Here is a 14,431-nt window from a genome sequence, read left to right on the forward strand (position 1 = left end):
CCGTTTAGCCTGGTTTCTTCAGCTTGTCTTACAAGTGCTGTAGAGTGCCATCACTCTTAACATTGGCAGCGGGCACACATGAGATAAGCACTGTGAATTGAGCCATTTTGAATGGAACCAGAGTCCTCATTTCTGCAATTTGTCACATTGGAGCAGTTTTCCTATGTGAAGGAAGTCAATTCCTGTAAAACAAAACAAAACAAAACAAAATTGTTAGGCTCTCAGGGTCTAAGAAAGAAAAGCTTTCCAAATGAAAGCTTTTAATTCTAATCCAATTAGAACCTGATTTTATTTGTCTTAGAATGTTTTGTTGATAAAGTTGTCTCTCTGTAGCTATAGTAAGAAGTTGATACCTTTGATTGCCCACTTTTGTTGTTTATTAATGGTGTGCCCTTTATTCTCATTTGATGCCATGTTTCTGGTGACTGCTGAACCATGTTTGCTTTTCTGGTGGGAGTAAAAGGTAGCCATTCTTTAAAAAGCCTACCGGCTTTCTCTGTGGGTGCTAGTGAGATGGAGCACGCCTCTTAGATGCAGAGTTTGTCTTTATGAATCACTGTACATGACACGGTCCTGTGTCCCAGCCTTTCCTGTACCCAGCAGCTCCACTGCCAGTGGTAAAATAGGACAAAAGTAGAATAGGTCATTTGGGGACAGTGTCAGTACTGGGTATATGGGTGTCCTGGGCAGCTGTTCTATAGAAAGATAAGAGTGAGCAGGGTCCTGCCTTTGTCAGTGTTTCGCATTAGCACAAGTCTACATGTTTTCCCCGGTTTTCACTTAAGCATCTAACAGAGTGCCGTATAAATTCAGTCATGCACAACATGTCTGTGTTACCAGATTAGAAAAAAGTTAGAAGAATTAGGTGTTCTTTGCCTTTTAATTTATTGAGCTCTCTAGAGAAACTCTGCACTTACTGATCAGTTACGTAACTTTATTTGGATTGGCCTCTCCAATAAAATTCAAAACAGTCCACAGGACTATTCTAATTTGTTGTTGAATAAAAGAAGTCTTAAAAATGCTGACCAATGTATGTTTGATGTGTCACTTGGATGTTCCTAGAAATATATACCATATAATTTATATAAACTAATGTTTAATTTTTTTTTCTCTAGAGGTATAGGCATAAGAATGACAGAACCCATCTACCTCAGCCCGTCATTTGACAATGTTCTACCCAGTTACTTATTTTTACAGGTAAGAAAAATACTGAGTGCCATGGAAGCATTCAGATGAAATTAGAATTTACTTCTCACTTTTATTAATATTCTTGTGGTCTCTTCATAGTCTGACTTACCATTGTTAAATACCAAGAAAGTCTTATGACTGCTCTTGTTTTCTTTTCCTGTATTTATTTTAACACACTTATCTGTCCTCCTTGTCCAAAGGTGATTTAACACTGTGATCCAGTTATTGCTTTTCATCTCAGAATGTTAATCGCAAGTAATGCACATTCTGAAGTACAGCTAAAGGTTCTAGTAAGAGTAATATTCAGTAGGTTTCAGATGGGCTGCTGCCGGCAGGTTTTTTGTCAAGTTGTAATTAAGTGCTGTGATATAATGGGCTGTTTTTCCTTTTCTAGCTTCTTAAGTACATTTATGGACATCAGTTTATTTTAGTGCTATTATTAGTGTATGAAATGGAAAAATTGAAGAAAAGATCTGTTGGGGGTTCTTGGTCAAGTTAATACTGCTAATAATTGGTGTGGTTCTCCTCCTCCCTGGGGGACTGTTGGCCACAAAGGCTGGAGGAACAGAAGGTGAGAAGCAGGATTCAGAAGGCCTTCAGCATGGAGGAAATGACCTTGGGGAACCCCTTCAGGGGGATAGTTCAATTTTAATTTGGGAAAACAAAGGCTATATACCCCTTGGAGAGTGGGGGGGGGCTAACACAATTGGTAGGAACTGGTTACTTCCAGGGTGCTTGATTTGCATTAAACAGTCTGTTCCTGTTATATGTAAGAGAACACTGTACCTAAGTATCCTATAGGCACAGGTTGGGGAGAGCCAGCGGGGGGGGGGGGGGGGGGGGGGGGGGGGGGCTGTGTCACAGGTCATATATCAAATGTGCTTAAGGGCATCTATGCCTAAAGACACTCTTCAACTGAAGTCAGGCAGAGAGTAGGAGGCCCTGCTGGGGAGAGGGAGTCCTGTACCTAAAGCAAGCTCAGAATAGCCATCTGGACTGGAACAGCAACCTCAAATAGCAGGGTCTTTCCAAAAAATTAACAGTATCTGTTGTTAAACCCACATTCAGGAGCTATGTGCTTTCTTCTCTTCCCAGTATTAAAAGATACTTTACAATCTGAAATCAGAAATACAATCAGAAATAATCTGGAAATTATTTCTGAGCCAAACAGATCAAAAGTAATTTGTGTTTGCTAACCACACCTTGAGGATGGTGTAAAGTGTTAGGACCCATGGTGATTTTAGCCATGGTGATTTTAGTTGTCATATGGTTTCCTTTATGAACTTAGGTGCCATTGTGTATGGTACATAAATGTTTAGAATTGTAATATCTAATATTATATACCTTCTGGTATATTTTCTCCTTAATTTTTGTTTTTCATCTGGTAGGCGCCTGGGTAGTCATTCTCTGTTTGCTGCTGCTGCTGGGTATGGCACAGGGGCTGCAGGATTCTGCTGGGGCCAAATGCCATACTGGAAGCTCAGGCTTCAGACAGGGAACAAGGTTCCAGGTCTCCCAGGATACGGCTAGAGTGCTTTAGGTTGAAGCCTATGCGATAGGCTGGGGTGTGGAAAGACATTTCCAGGGAGTGTTACAGTTTAGCTCTTTTAGAATGAGATCACTGGTGGCAGTGGAAACTTGGGTGTTCCAAAACCTATGGCAATACCAAAGTGTTACCACTGCTTTGCTAAGCATGGCGGAGGCATAAAACTGACCAGAAGACAGATCTGACAAGATGGCTGGATGCAGAGGCAGTGCATCAGTGAGCGGCGTGTGGCTGGCTGACAGTCAAGCTTCAGGTGGTCCAGAAGCTCTGGGTGAGCAGGCAGCTGCTTGATTGGCAGCCAAGTTCAGGTGCCCTGTGGTGATTCTTCAGGGAAGAGGGGAGCCTTGTCCTCTAGGATAAATGACAAATCTCAGGTGCCATTGGGGAAAGCTGATGGTATCCAGCCAGCCCATTTACTTGAAATTAGGGATTTATAAACCTTGGGCTCTTGCAAGGGTGAATATGTTTGATTCGCTGGGGTCAGGGGTGCCAGGGATGCTTGGTTTACATGTAGTGGTACAGTGCGTCTTTTTCCTTGCAGTAGCCGGGTCCTATCACAAGAAGGAGAACACAGACTTAAATATCCTATTGGTGGGGAAATCTCCAAGTGCTGTTGAAGGTCACTGCTGAAAACTAGGATCCTTAGCAGGGTGGTGCATTTCCAGGAAGTCCCAGGTGCCTTCAGAGCAGATTTTCTTATCAGGAAAGGGTAATTTCCTGTAATTGCCTGTAATTTTCCCTGAGGGCAGTGCAATGCTCCTTTCAAAACCTGGCATACCCAGATTGGGGGAAGGCAGGGAAGAATAGGTAGAGCTCAGTTGGCTATCCAGATACATCAGACTTGAACGTTATCCAGCAGAATTCCATACTTAATGAGTATGTAGTGTACTTCTCTATGTCTTTTGATAAGTTTTTGTTTGAAATCCATTTTGTCAGATATTAAGATGGCTTCACCTGTTTGATTAGAATCTTGTTTTCCATCGTTTTTACCCTGTGGTCATGTCTATCCTTGCTGTAAAGGTGTATTTTTTAGATGCAGCAGAAAAGATGGGTGCTTGTTTTTTAATCCAGTCTGTTAGCCTGTGTCTTTTTATTTGGGTAATTGAGACCATTGATATTGAAAGAGAGTTTCTTGATTCTTGTAATTTTGTTTTAAGTTTTTCTGGGATTATTTATTCCTTGTATCCCCTTGGGCATAGTTAACCTCTTCAGCCTGAAGTTTTCCTTCTAGTGCCTTCTATAGAGCTAGAATGATAGATTGTGTGTGTGTGTGTGTGTGTGTGTGTGTGTGTGTGTGTGTGTGTACATACATGCATATGTGTTTGTGATTGGTAATATTTGATGCATATTTTGTATGGGCTAGCCTCTCTGGTCTCTCAGTTTGTAGAACATCTGTCCAGGCAGGCCCTTCCTGAAAAGTCAGGAGTTATTCTAATGGGCCTGCGTTACATGTTACTTAATATTTTCTTGCAACATTTAAATCCTTTCTTTGTTCTGTACATCCATCTTGTGTACAGATATGTACAGGTAGTAGTTACCGTGGGGAATTTCTTTTCTCATCCTATTTGGTGTTCTGCGTGCTTGTACTTTAGTTGGCACCTTTAGATTGACGACATTTTCTTCTGTGATTTTTATTAGAAATATTGTCTATGGCTTTGACTTGGCTTCTTTTTCATCCATACCCATTATTCATAGGTTTTGGTTTTTCATAGTGTCCCAGATTTCCTGGGTGTTTTGTGCCTGTATTTTGTTACTGTTGTTATTTGCTTGTTTTTAGATTTAAAGTTTTCTTTTCTGAGCTGTTCGTTACTACTTCCTGGTCTTTAAAACCTGAAATTCTTTCATGTCTCATAATCTGTTGGTGAGGCTTACCTCTGAGGTTTTTGTTTGACACTTCAAGTTTTTCATTTCCAGTTTTATTTCAGTTTGTGCTTTACTTAGTGATTCTGTTTCTACTTTCATGTCTTGAAATGTTTTCATTATTTCGTTCAGCTGTTTATGCCTTCATTCAGGCATGTATTCATATATTTTTACGGTCCTGGAACATATTTATAATTGGTATTTTAAAGTCTTTGTTTTGTATTCAGCTAACTGTAATTCTTGGGGCCTGCTGCAGTAGGTTACTAGCTCCTGGAAAAGACAAGTTTGTGTTTCTGTGCTGAGATGTTTGAGTAGATATCTGACCTTGTATTTGTTGAGTGGCTGTTTTGTTCTTTGGCTGCATTTGCCCACTGTGGATCTAGGCAGTGGAGGCAGTGCGGCCCCTGGTAGAGATTGTTGACAGCTAACACAAAGGAATTGAAATGGGCTAGTTTTAAGAAAGCCTGAGAGGGCAGCAGGAGGGAAAAAGGCCCCTGGTGTTTGAACGAAGAGGCAGAATCCTAGGGAATGACAATGTGGAGGGAGGGTCTTCTGTAGACAGGCTGCATGCAGCAGGACTAAGTCAGTCTGGAGAGATCTGTGAGAAGGACAGGAAGGATAACGAAGATTGCCTACCTGCCTTTCAGCCCAGGTGCCTTGAGGTTTTTTAGCTACCAGTTTCTTAGCAGGGCGCTGTTTGATCTAGGAGAACCTGAACAAATTGGTTGAATCTAGGCTAGAATCAGGTAACAATAGCTTTCTTAAGGAGTTTCAAAAAAGAAGAGATGAGAAGAGTTAAGTTTTGTTTAAAATTTTTATAATTACATTTATACATTTATAATTTTTGAAAGGAACATTCACTTCTATGGCCTGTGTGAAAGTCAGAAAATAACTCCTTCCACTATGTGGGACTTGAGGATTGAACCCTGGTTATTAGGTTTGGTGGCAAGTGCTTTTACCTGCTGAGCCATCTCAGTGCTCCACATGTAAGATATAGAATTTGAAAAAAAAAATATATATATATATATATATCATCATTATTTTTGAATTCTCATATATGTACTATATTGTCACAAATGAAAAAGTTTCACAGTTTTGCATAATGGCATGAGAACACAGATGGCTTTTCAGAGAAATGTGAACTCTCAAGTGACAGTTGTATTTACAGTTGGTTAAAGGATAGTCACTAAAAGTATAGTAGAGGCACCATGTCAGTTTGAGTGGTTTTATGCTTTTAAATATTCTTAAAACAATATTCACAAGCTTCAAATAACACAGGGAGGCTGAGGCAGAAGAGTGGCACACACACACGTGCCTGCATACACACATGCACACATACACACATCAAATGATAGGAAGAGATTGGTAAGAATAACTTGCAAATCTCCTTTACTCTGAGAGAATAGTAGTCAGTATGCGCATTTCATTTCATTGAAAGCGAAGAAACTGATAGAAGTCATGGCTTGCTGTGACCATTCTGGTTTCAGGGATTTATTTGCTATTATACAAGAGATGAGAAGGGCCCTTCCTAGGTCTTACCTTACACAGACTCTTCCTGGGCCCAAAGTTTTACAGTGCCTTCACACTGATCAGCAGGAATCAGATAAATTGCTACAATGCCACTTTACTCATAGCGCTTCAAACAGCTACCTGGGGTCTGTTTTGGGGGAGTTCTTTAAAAAAAAAATAAAGGAGTTCAGAAATAATTTTTCAATGGCAAAGTCCAGTTTTAGAATTGTATCTCATTGAATCAGGGTCTTGCTTGTTTCTGCCCTGTTGCTGTCCCAGCTAGCTGGCTCCTGAGCTGCTGGATGGTTTTGTCTCTAGCTCCCTTCTCTCCTTGGGAAAGCTACAGTTATTATAGATGCAGCTTTTTAATGTGGGTTTCATGCAGGCTTCACCTTCTGAGCCACTAGAGAGATGAGTGAATGCCCTGTAATTTTTCAAAATATCTTTGAAAGTAGGAGAAAATGCCTGAACTGTAAGTGAATCTTGATGCAAGGTAATACTCTTTATTCTTTAGTAACCCATGCCAGTGGTTGTTTGTTTTTAAAGTTTGGTATTACGCTGGCACTCTGCATTTATTTTCTTCTTTATTTTTTTGTTACAGTTTATTCACTTTGTATCCCAGCTGTAGCCACTTCCCTCATCCCCTCCCAACCCCACCCTTTCTGTCTCTTCGACTCCCATACCCCTCCCCAAGTCCACTAATAGGGGAGGTCTTCCTCCCCTTTCATCTGACCCTAGCCTATCTCTCATCCGGAGTGGCTTGCATTGTCTTCCTATGTGGCTTGATAAGGCTGCTCCTATCGCAGGGGGAACTGATCAAAGAGCCAGTCACTGAGTTCATGTCTGAGACAGTCCCTGTTCCCCTTACTAGGGTACTACCCACTTGGACACTGAGCTGCCATGGGCTACATCTCTGCAGGGGTTCTAGGTTATCTCCATGCATAGTCCTTGGTTGGAGTATCACTCTCAGAAAAGACCTCTGTGCCCAGAATCTTTTGGTTCTGTTGCTCTCCTTGTGGAGCTCCTGTCCCTTCCAGGTCTTTCATCTCCTCTTTCTTTCATAAGATTCCCTGCGCTCTGCCCAAAGTTTGGCTATGAGCTTCAGCATCTGCTTTGATACCCTACTGGGTAGAGTCAGAGGCCCTCTGTGGTGGGTTCCTATCCTGTTTCCGGTTCTCTCCCTTTTCCGATGTCTATCTAGTTTGCCTTTCTGAATGAGGATTGATCATCTTATAGGTCTTCTTTCTTGCTTAGCTTCTTTAGGTGTACACATTTTAGTACGTTTATCTTATATGTCTAATATCCACTTATAAGTGAGTATATACTATGTGTGTCTCTCTGATTCTAGGATACCTCACTCAGATGATGTTTTCTAGTTCCCACCATTTGCCTGCAAATTTCATGATGTCCTTATTTTTAATTGCTGAGTAGTATTCCATTGTGTAAATGTACCACAATTTCTATATCCACTCCTCAGTTGAGGGACATTGGGCTTGTGTCCAGATTCTGGCTATTATGAATAAAGCTGCTGCAAACATGGTTGAACAAATGTCCTTATACTTGAGCATATTTTAGATATATGCCTAGGAGTGGTATAGCTGGATCTTGAGGAAGCAATATTCCTAATTTTCTGAGAAAGTGCCAAATTGATTTCCAAAGTGGTTGTACAAATATATACCTCCCACCAGCAATGGAGGAGGGTTCCCCTTTCTCCACATCCTCTCCAGCATGTGTTGTCACTTGAGTTTTTGATCTTATCCATTCTGATGGGTATAAGGTGAACTCTCAGGGTCATTTTGATTTGCATTTTCCAGATGACTAAGGATGTTGAACATTTCTTTAAGTGTTTCTCTGCCATTCAGTATTCCTCTTTTGAGAATTCTCTCTTTATCAGACCTGTTTGAAACACCTTCAGGTCTCTGCATGTATTTTCTTAAGCCTGCACTGGCTTATAACTTAATAAAAAGGATATTGCTCTTCTTAAGTGTTGGTATGCATGCGTCACAGCATGTGTGTGTATATATATATATAGGTCAGAGGACAATTTGTGGTAGTTTTTTTCCTTCACTATATAGGTCCAGGGGTATCAAAATCAAGTTGTCAGGGGGGTGACAGCTAAAGCAGTTACATGTTGAAGTCACATCAGGTATGTGTAAGAGTTTGGTAGAAGCTATCCCTTTTCAGTTCATATGATTGTTGAAGTCAGCGTAGAGAGCAGATGGGGACAATTCTGGGAAATTGTGGTCTTCATGCCTTTTGATGTCGTCCCTTACCTTTTTGGGGAAGAATCATTATCTCCCAAAATCTGTGTCCTTCATTTCTTCCAACAGTAAATGGGCAAGTGTTATGTTTTGTTTGTTTATTGAGTTGAGAGGCTGCATTGTCAAGACCCCGTCGTTTTTTCTTACAGAATTTGCCATCTGCTGTTGTAGCTCATGTTCTGAACCCTCAACCTGGAGAGAAGATTCTGGATTTGTGTGCAGCACCGGGGGGCAAAGCTACACATATTGCAGCACTGATGCAGGACCAGGTGAGAGTGTCTTCATGGCAGGCTTCTCTCAGATGGCCCCTGTGGCCACGGGAGGTAGGCCAGGAAGCAAGCGTGTTCAACCGAGAGGCTCTTCTGCTGTGTCATTCCACATCCACTTCAGTTGACACTTCTTTAGGAGAACAATCTCAAGAAATTCCCAGTTTGCTAATATAATTACAGACTTGTTCCCTTATGGGATTATTTAGCTGAAATATTTAAGAGATGTTTTCTTGTTCTTAATTTAAGAATCACCTTGATACCTAAACCTCACAAAGACCCAACAAAGAAAGAGAATTTCAGGCCAATCTCCCTTATAAACATTGATGCAAAATTACTCAACAAAATACTCACAAACTAAATCCAAGAACACATAAAAGATATCATCCACTATGACCAAGTTGATTCCTCCCAGGTATGCAGGGGTGGTTCAATATACAGAAATCCATCAATGTGATCCACCATATAAAAATATTGAAAGAAAAAAAAAACCACATGATCATCTCCTTAGATGCTGAAAAAGCATTTGATAAAATCCAACACTCATTCATGTTTAAAGTCCCGGAGAGATCAGGGATACAAGGCATGTACTTAATTTTGGGATTTTAAACTTAAATGAACTACTAAGCTACACACTGTCACTAAAAATTAATTTCAGAGAATGTTATCAGTGTTGTCCTCATATATGGGATCTATGTGCACACATACTGTGAATCAGTAAACAAACATTCAAATGAGCATTCACTGGTGTATTTAGAAAAGAATATAGTCCTGATAATAAGTAAGTCTGATCCTGGATAACTTTCACCCAAATTTTACTGCATATATAAGAATGTCCAAAGAGCTTTCGTTTATTATGGTCTGGATTTATCTGTGTTCAAAACTCAGTAGTGTTGTAATCCCTTCTTTTCTTCAATTAAAGAAACAGGGCTATTTGTTGCCATCTTTTGTTTGTTTGTTTGTTTCAAGCTTGATACAACTTGCTCGCTAAAATTTAACCTGCAGAGAATGGAGCAGTGCAGTGATGTGGGATTCAAGGAGTGTGGATATTTTTTTATGATGTTTGTGTGCTACTGAAAATTTAAGTGAAAAATTGATAGTGTTCATGGAGAGAGAATAATGACTGAATAGGAGCGACTGGCTAGAGATTGATGTGCAGGTGGCGTTAAGTTGTAGCCTGACACAGTTTCCTGGAAAAAGAAGGGAGGTCTCACAGGGGCATGACTTCTGGACTGGGGTACACGCCGTAGCACCGGGCATCCTCTCACCTGTGTTAGTTTTCTCAGTAAGATAGGAAGCAGGGGAACAGATGCAAAGAAATGGACACATCCAGTGTTTACTAAGAAGTTATGAATGTAGTATTCAGAACTCTAATGAGGTTAGTTGATGTGATTTTATGCTTTTCAGCTGTGTATGGGTGGGTGGGAAATAGACAACTGATTTAGCCACAGCAGTGATTGTAATTGTGCGAGAGAGAAGCATGACATATATATAGTTAAGGATGTATAGAAAGGAGTGAGTGATGTGTTACACAAACTAAGATGGTTAAAGAGTGTATCCTTTAAGGAACACTTAAATAGAGCACTTTAGAGGCCAAGGCATGATGACAACTGGTAGGTCAAGGGTTAATTTATAGAGTTTTTAATGTACATACTTTTTTGAGTTTACTCAGAACTTAGATGTGATTACCCATATGATATGAAAGGTGATAGTCTGTCTTAGCTTATAATATATTAACTGTATTTATTAAAAGTAATTTGCTTGGGGTAGGGGCATTTGCTAGGGACTGAAACCAGGGCCTTTGTACATCTAGGCAAGTAGAGTTACCATGAAGGTGTGCTCGCTAGGTGTTTTTTACTTTCTGTGGTAAAACAAGTCTTTCCAAAGAGAATATTTATGAATAAGTCAATTTCCTGCGCTTAAAAATATACTGCCTTGGTGGCCCAAAACTAAACATTTGTTGAGCTGAGGCAGATTAGGGGATTGGGATGGTCTGAAGGCTCTGGTGCAGCTGCAGATAAGCTGGTGTTTCTGGTAATGTCCCGAGTGAATAGTAACATTCACTTGAGTTTATAGTTTTACCTATCTAAAGTGAACTCTGTAGAGACAGCTGGAATGCCCTGCTTCTCTGGTCCTGTGCGTCTCTCCTACTTGCTCGTGCCTGAGGCCACTGGCAATTGCCCAAACACTTTTGTGTATCTTCTTACATCCCATTTACCATCTTGTTGTAAGCCAAAAATAGCCATATGGCCTAGTCCTGGAGTGGCAGGTTGCTGGATACTTTAAGTTTGCTGGAGCTTTTCTTTTTTTTTTTTATTAGTTAAGCAAAGATATAAATGCAGCTCTAGATTTGTGCATTTGTAAAAGTAGCCCACAGGTAGGGGAATTTCTCTTTCTCTGTAGTGTAGTTGAACTTTATTTGGCTCTTTGTTTTTTTTTTTGTTGTTGTTGTTTGTTTCTAATTTTCTTGTTCAGTTCACCTTAAATGTCAAGGTTTGCCTAGTCAACATGTTTGTCCAGGTATTGGATTGTTTTAAAGCCTTGATGGTATCTAGAAACATGACCAGAAAAGTTATGTGTTATAAGTTTGATGCATGTGATATATACCATTTTAAAAACAAGAAAATATACAGAAGAGTTGATCTACCCTGTATGTACTATTACTTCATAGTATTTTTCAAAATACCAACCAAATGACTCGGCGTAATCTTCAAACTGTCACTGAGTGACTTTGACTCAAGTGTGATTTGTTAAGATGTTTTAAAATAGTTTCATTATGACACTTCCATACATAATTTGTCATTGCACTTTGTTTTTCTTTTTCTTCCTCATCCGTTATTCTTCCCATCTCTAATGCTGGCTCTCTTCCTCTTCCTGCTTCCATGTCACATAAATTCCATTAGTATTTTTCTTGCCTCACACCTCCTTCTAGATTACTTCCTTTATTCTCATGGTCCCCTTTTACTTTCATGATGTACACATACACACACACACATACACACACACACACACACACATACACACACACACACAAACCCTTCTGCATGTGGAAGAACATATGCAATACTTGTATTTTTGAATTTTGCTTGTTTTGCTTAACATTTCTGGTTCTGTTCTGTTCATTTTCTTGCAAATGTCATTTAAATTTCTTTGTATATATTTTCTTGAGAATTTTTGTCTGTGTTTACCAGAGAAATTACTCTGTAGTTTTTTGTTGATGTTGTTGTGCTTTTACCTGATTTTGGCTTCAAAAATGAGTTTGACCATGAAGAGTTTGAGTAATATTGATGTTAGCTCTTCTTTAAAGGTTTGTTAGAATAGCTGGGCCTGGTGGCGCATGCCTGTAATCCCAGCATTCAGGGAGGCAGAGGTAGGCGAATCTCTGTGAGTTCGAGGCCAACCTGATGTACAAAACAAGTTCAAGACAGCCAGGGCTACACAGAGAAACCCTGCCTCAAAAACCAAAACTGAAAACCAAAAAGGAAAAAAAAAGTTTGGTTTAATTCAGTGAGTTCTGGGTGTTTCTTTGTTGGGAGTCATCTTGTTACTGCTTCATTCCCAGTCTTTGCTGGGAATCTGCTTAAGTTCTTATTCAAATTTAGTAGACATATGTGCTTAGGAGTTTATCCATTTAGTTTAGATATGCTAGCCTTTTGGAACGTAAAGTATTTGCTAATGATCTATATTTCACTGGCAACTGATATAACATCCTGTTTTGTTTTCTCTTTCAGTTTATTTATAAATTGTGTCTTGTTCTTTTGGAGGGGCTTGTTTTGGATAGAAGTTTATCAGTCTTCACACAAACACTTTTTGGTTGAGTCTGTGTATTATTCTTTTAGATTCCATTTGATTAATTTCTGTCTTTTGCTATTTCTTGCTTTTGGGCTAAGACCTGAAGCAGCATCATGAGGTTGCATATTTGAGAATTTTTTTTTAATATAAGTATTCATAGAAAAAAAACAGCAACAAAAAGTTCATCTTCACAGAGTTCTCTTAGCTACTTCCTAAATGTTCTGATACGTTTTGCTTTTTCTTTTCTAATTAAAAAAATATTCTTTACTTGATTTTTAATGACAATTTTTTGTCATTGAGAAATGCACTTCTTTATTTTCAGTTTCCATATATATATATATAAGTAATTTCCGTAGTTGTTCTTACTGCTTTTAGCTCTATTATAGTACAGTCTGATAAGTTACAAGAAATTATTTTGATTTACATTTGGTAAGATTTGATTTGTGGTTTAGAATTGGTAGGTTTTAGAGAAGGTTCATGCACTCCTGAGATGAATGTATATTCTGTTTGTGTTGGATATTTTTGTAGACACTATGGAGTTAACTGTATTCGGTTTATGATGCTGTTAACTCTGGTTTCTTTGTTGATTTTCAGTTTGGATGATTTATCTAAGGACAAGGGAAAGATATTCAGCTGTTCTGTTGAGACCTGTGTAGCTTTTTATTCCACTAATGTTTGTTTTATGAATTGTTCCTTTCTTAGTATGTAGTGACTTTTTAAATATCTGATTAACTTTGCTTTATACTCTGCTTTTTCAGATAACAGAATAGCTATGCCAGTTTGCTTTTACCCTGCATTTGCTTGATCGATCATATTTCATCATTTGAGCCTTTGTCTATGGGTATTTTTGCTAGTGAAATCTGTTTCTTGAGAACACTAGATGCTTATTTGGATCTGGGTTTTCCATCTACTCAGTTAGGCTTTGCATCTGTATTGGTATGCTGAAGCACGTACATAATTTGCAAGAGATGTGTATTAATTAATTTTGTTTTACATTTATTTGTTCGGGGCAGGAGGAATGTGCATGCAGAAATCGGAAGTCTTATCGGGATCTCTCCATCCACCATGTCAGGTTGGGCAGCAAGTTCTTTTAACCCTGTTAAGCTATCTTGCCAGCCCAGCTAACTTACAGTTTTGTTGATTATTTTCTACTTGGTTAGATTGGTGTGTCTTACTTTGTCCCCTGTAACTATCAAGAGTATATTAATGTACTGCGTTGGATATGGTGGATTTCTTTCTAATTCTCCTTTGGTTAGCCATTCCTCTCAATAAATTTATCCCTTTCTGTTTTCTCATGGTTGAGACTGTCTGTTTTCCTCCTCTGTAGGTAGTGTTTCTTTCTGTTTCTTCTGCAGTTCTTTTTGGTTTTGAGCTGCTTTAATTTGTGCTTATTTTGAAATGTCCTTATTTACCAATTTTAATAGATAGTTTTGTTACATCTGCCAGTATTGGTTAGTAGTACTTTATCTTGAGGGCTTGAAATACTACATTTTCTTGGCTTTTAGGGCTGCTGTAAGAGATCTGTGTTATTCTGATGTGGTTGTTCTTGTAACTGACTTGAAGTTTTCCTTTGCATGTTGTTTGTTTGTTTCCTCTGTATGTTGACTGTAATAAGTTGTGGAGAGATTCTTCTCTGAGAATGTCTAGTTGGGTTTCTAGCTCTGTCTGTCTGTCTCTTTTTGTTTAAATGTCCATTTCAGTCTTTGTATTTGGGAAGTTTTCTGCTGTAATTTCATTGACTAGATTTACAATATTGTGAATGCTTATCCCATCTTTTTCAGTCCCATGCATTTATAGTTTGGTCTGTTTATTACATGTGTTTTTAAATGTTAACATCATGCTGTTTTTATTTTAAACTGTTGCGTGACTCTTGAGTCACGATCACCTGCATGCCAGAGTTCTTGGGGCTCTACAGTACTGAAGTGTGCTAAGTGGCTCTTAGGGTTGAGCCACACTCTGACCTCAGGCTCAGTCCACCACACACCAGTGCTGTTCCCAGTCAATGAGAT

The 14,431-nt window shown here is 39.1% G+C and overlaps 1 protein-coding gene across 2 annotated transcripts in view; it reads left to right on the forward strand.

Annotated features, from left to right (window-relative positions):
- Positions 1 to 14,431, forward strand: part of Nsun6 (NOP2/Sun RNA methyltransferase 6) — a 36,649-nt gene that overhangs the window by 12,072 nt on the left and 10,146 nt on the right. For both annotated transcript variants that reach the window (XM_055593925.1, XM_055593926.1), the window contains 2 exons: positions 1,116 to 1,197; positions 8,514 to 8,633. In XM_055593925.1, the coding sequence (XP_055449900.1) occupies positions 1,116 to 1,197; positions 8,514 to 8,633 (202 nt within the window). The remainder of the gene's footprint in view (positions 1 to 1,115; positions 1,198 to 8,513; positions 8,634 to 14,431) is intronic.

This window comes from Psammomys obesus, unplaced genomic scaffold (genome assembly GCF_907164565.1).
Source record: "Psammomys obesus unplaced genomic scaffold, mPsaObe1.curated_primary_1811, whole genome shotgun sequence".
NCBI lineage: Eukaryota > Metazoa > Chordata > Mammalia > Rodentia > Muridae > Psammomys > Psammomys obesus.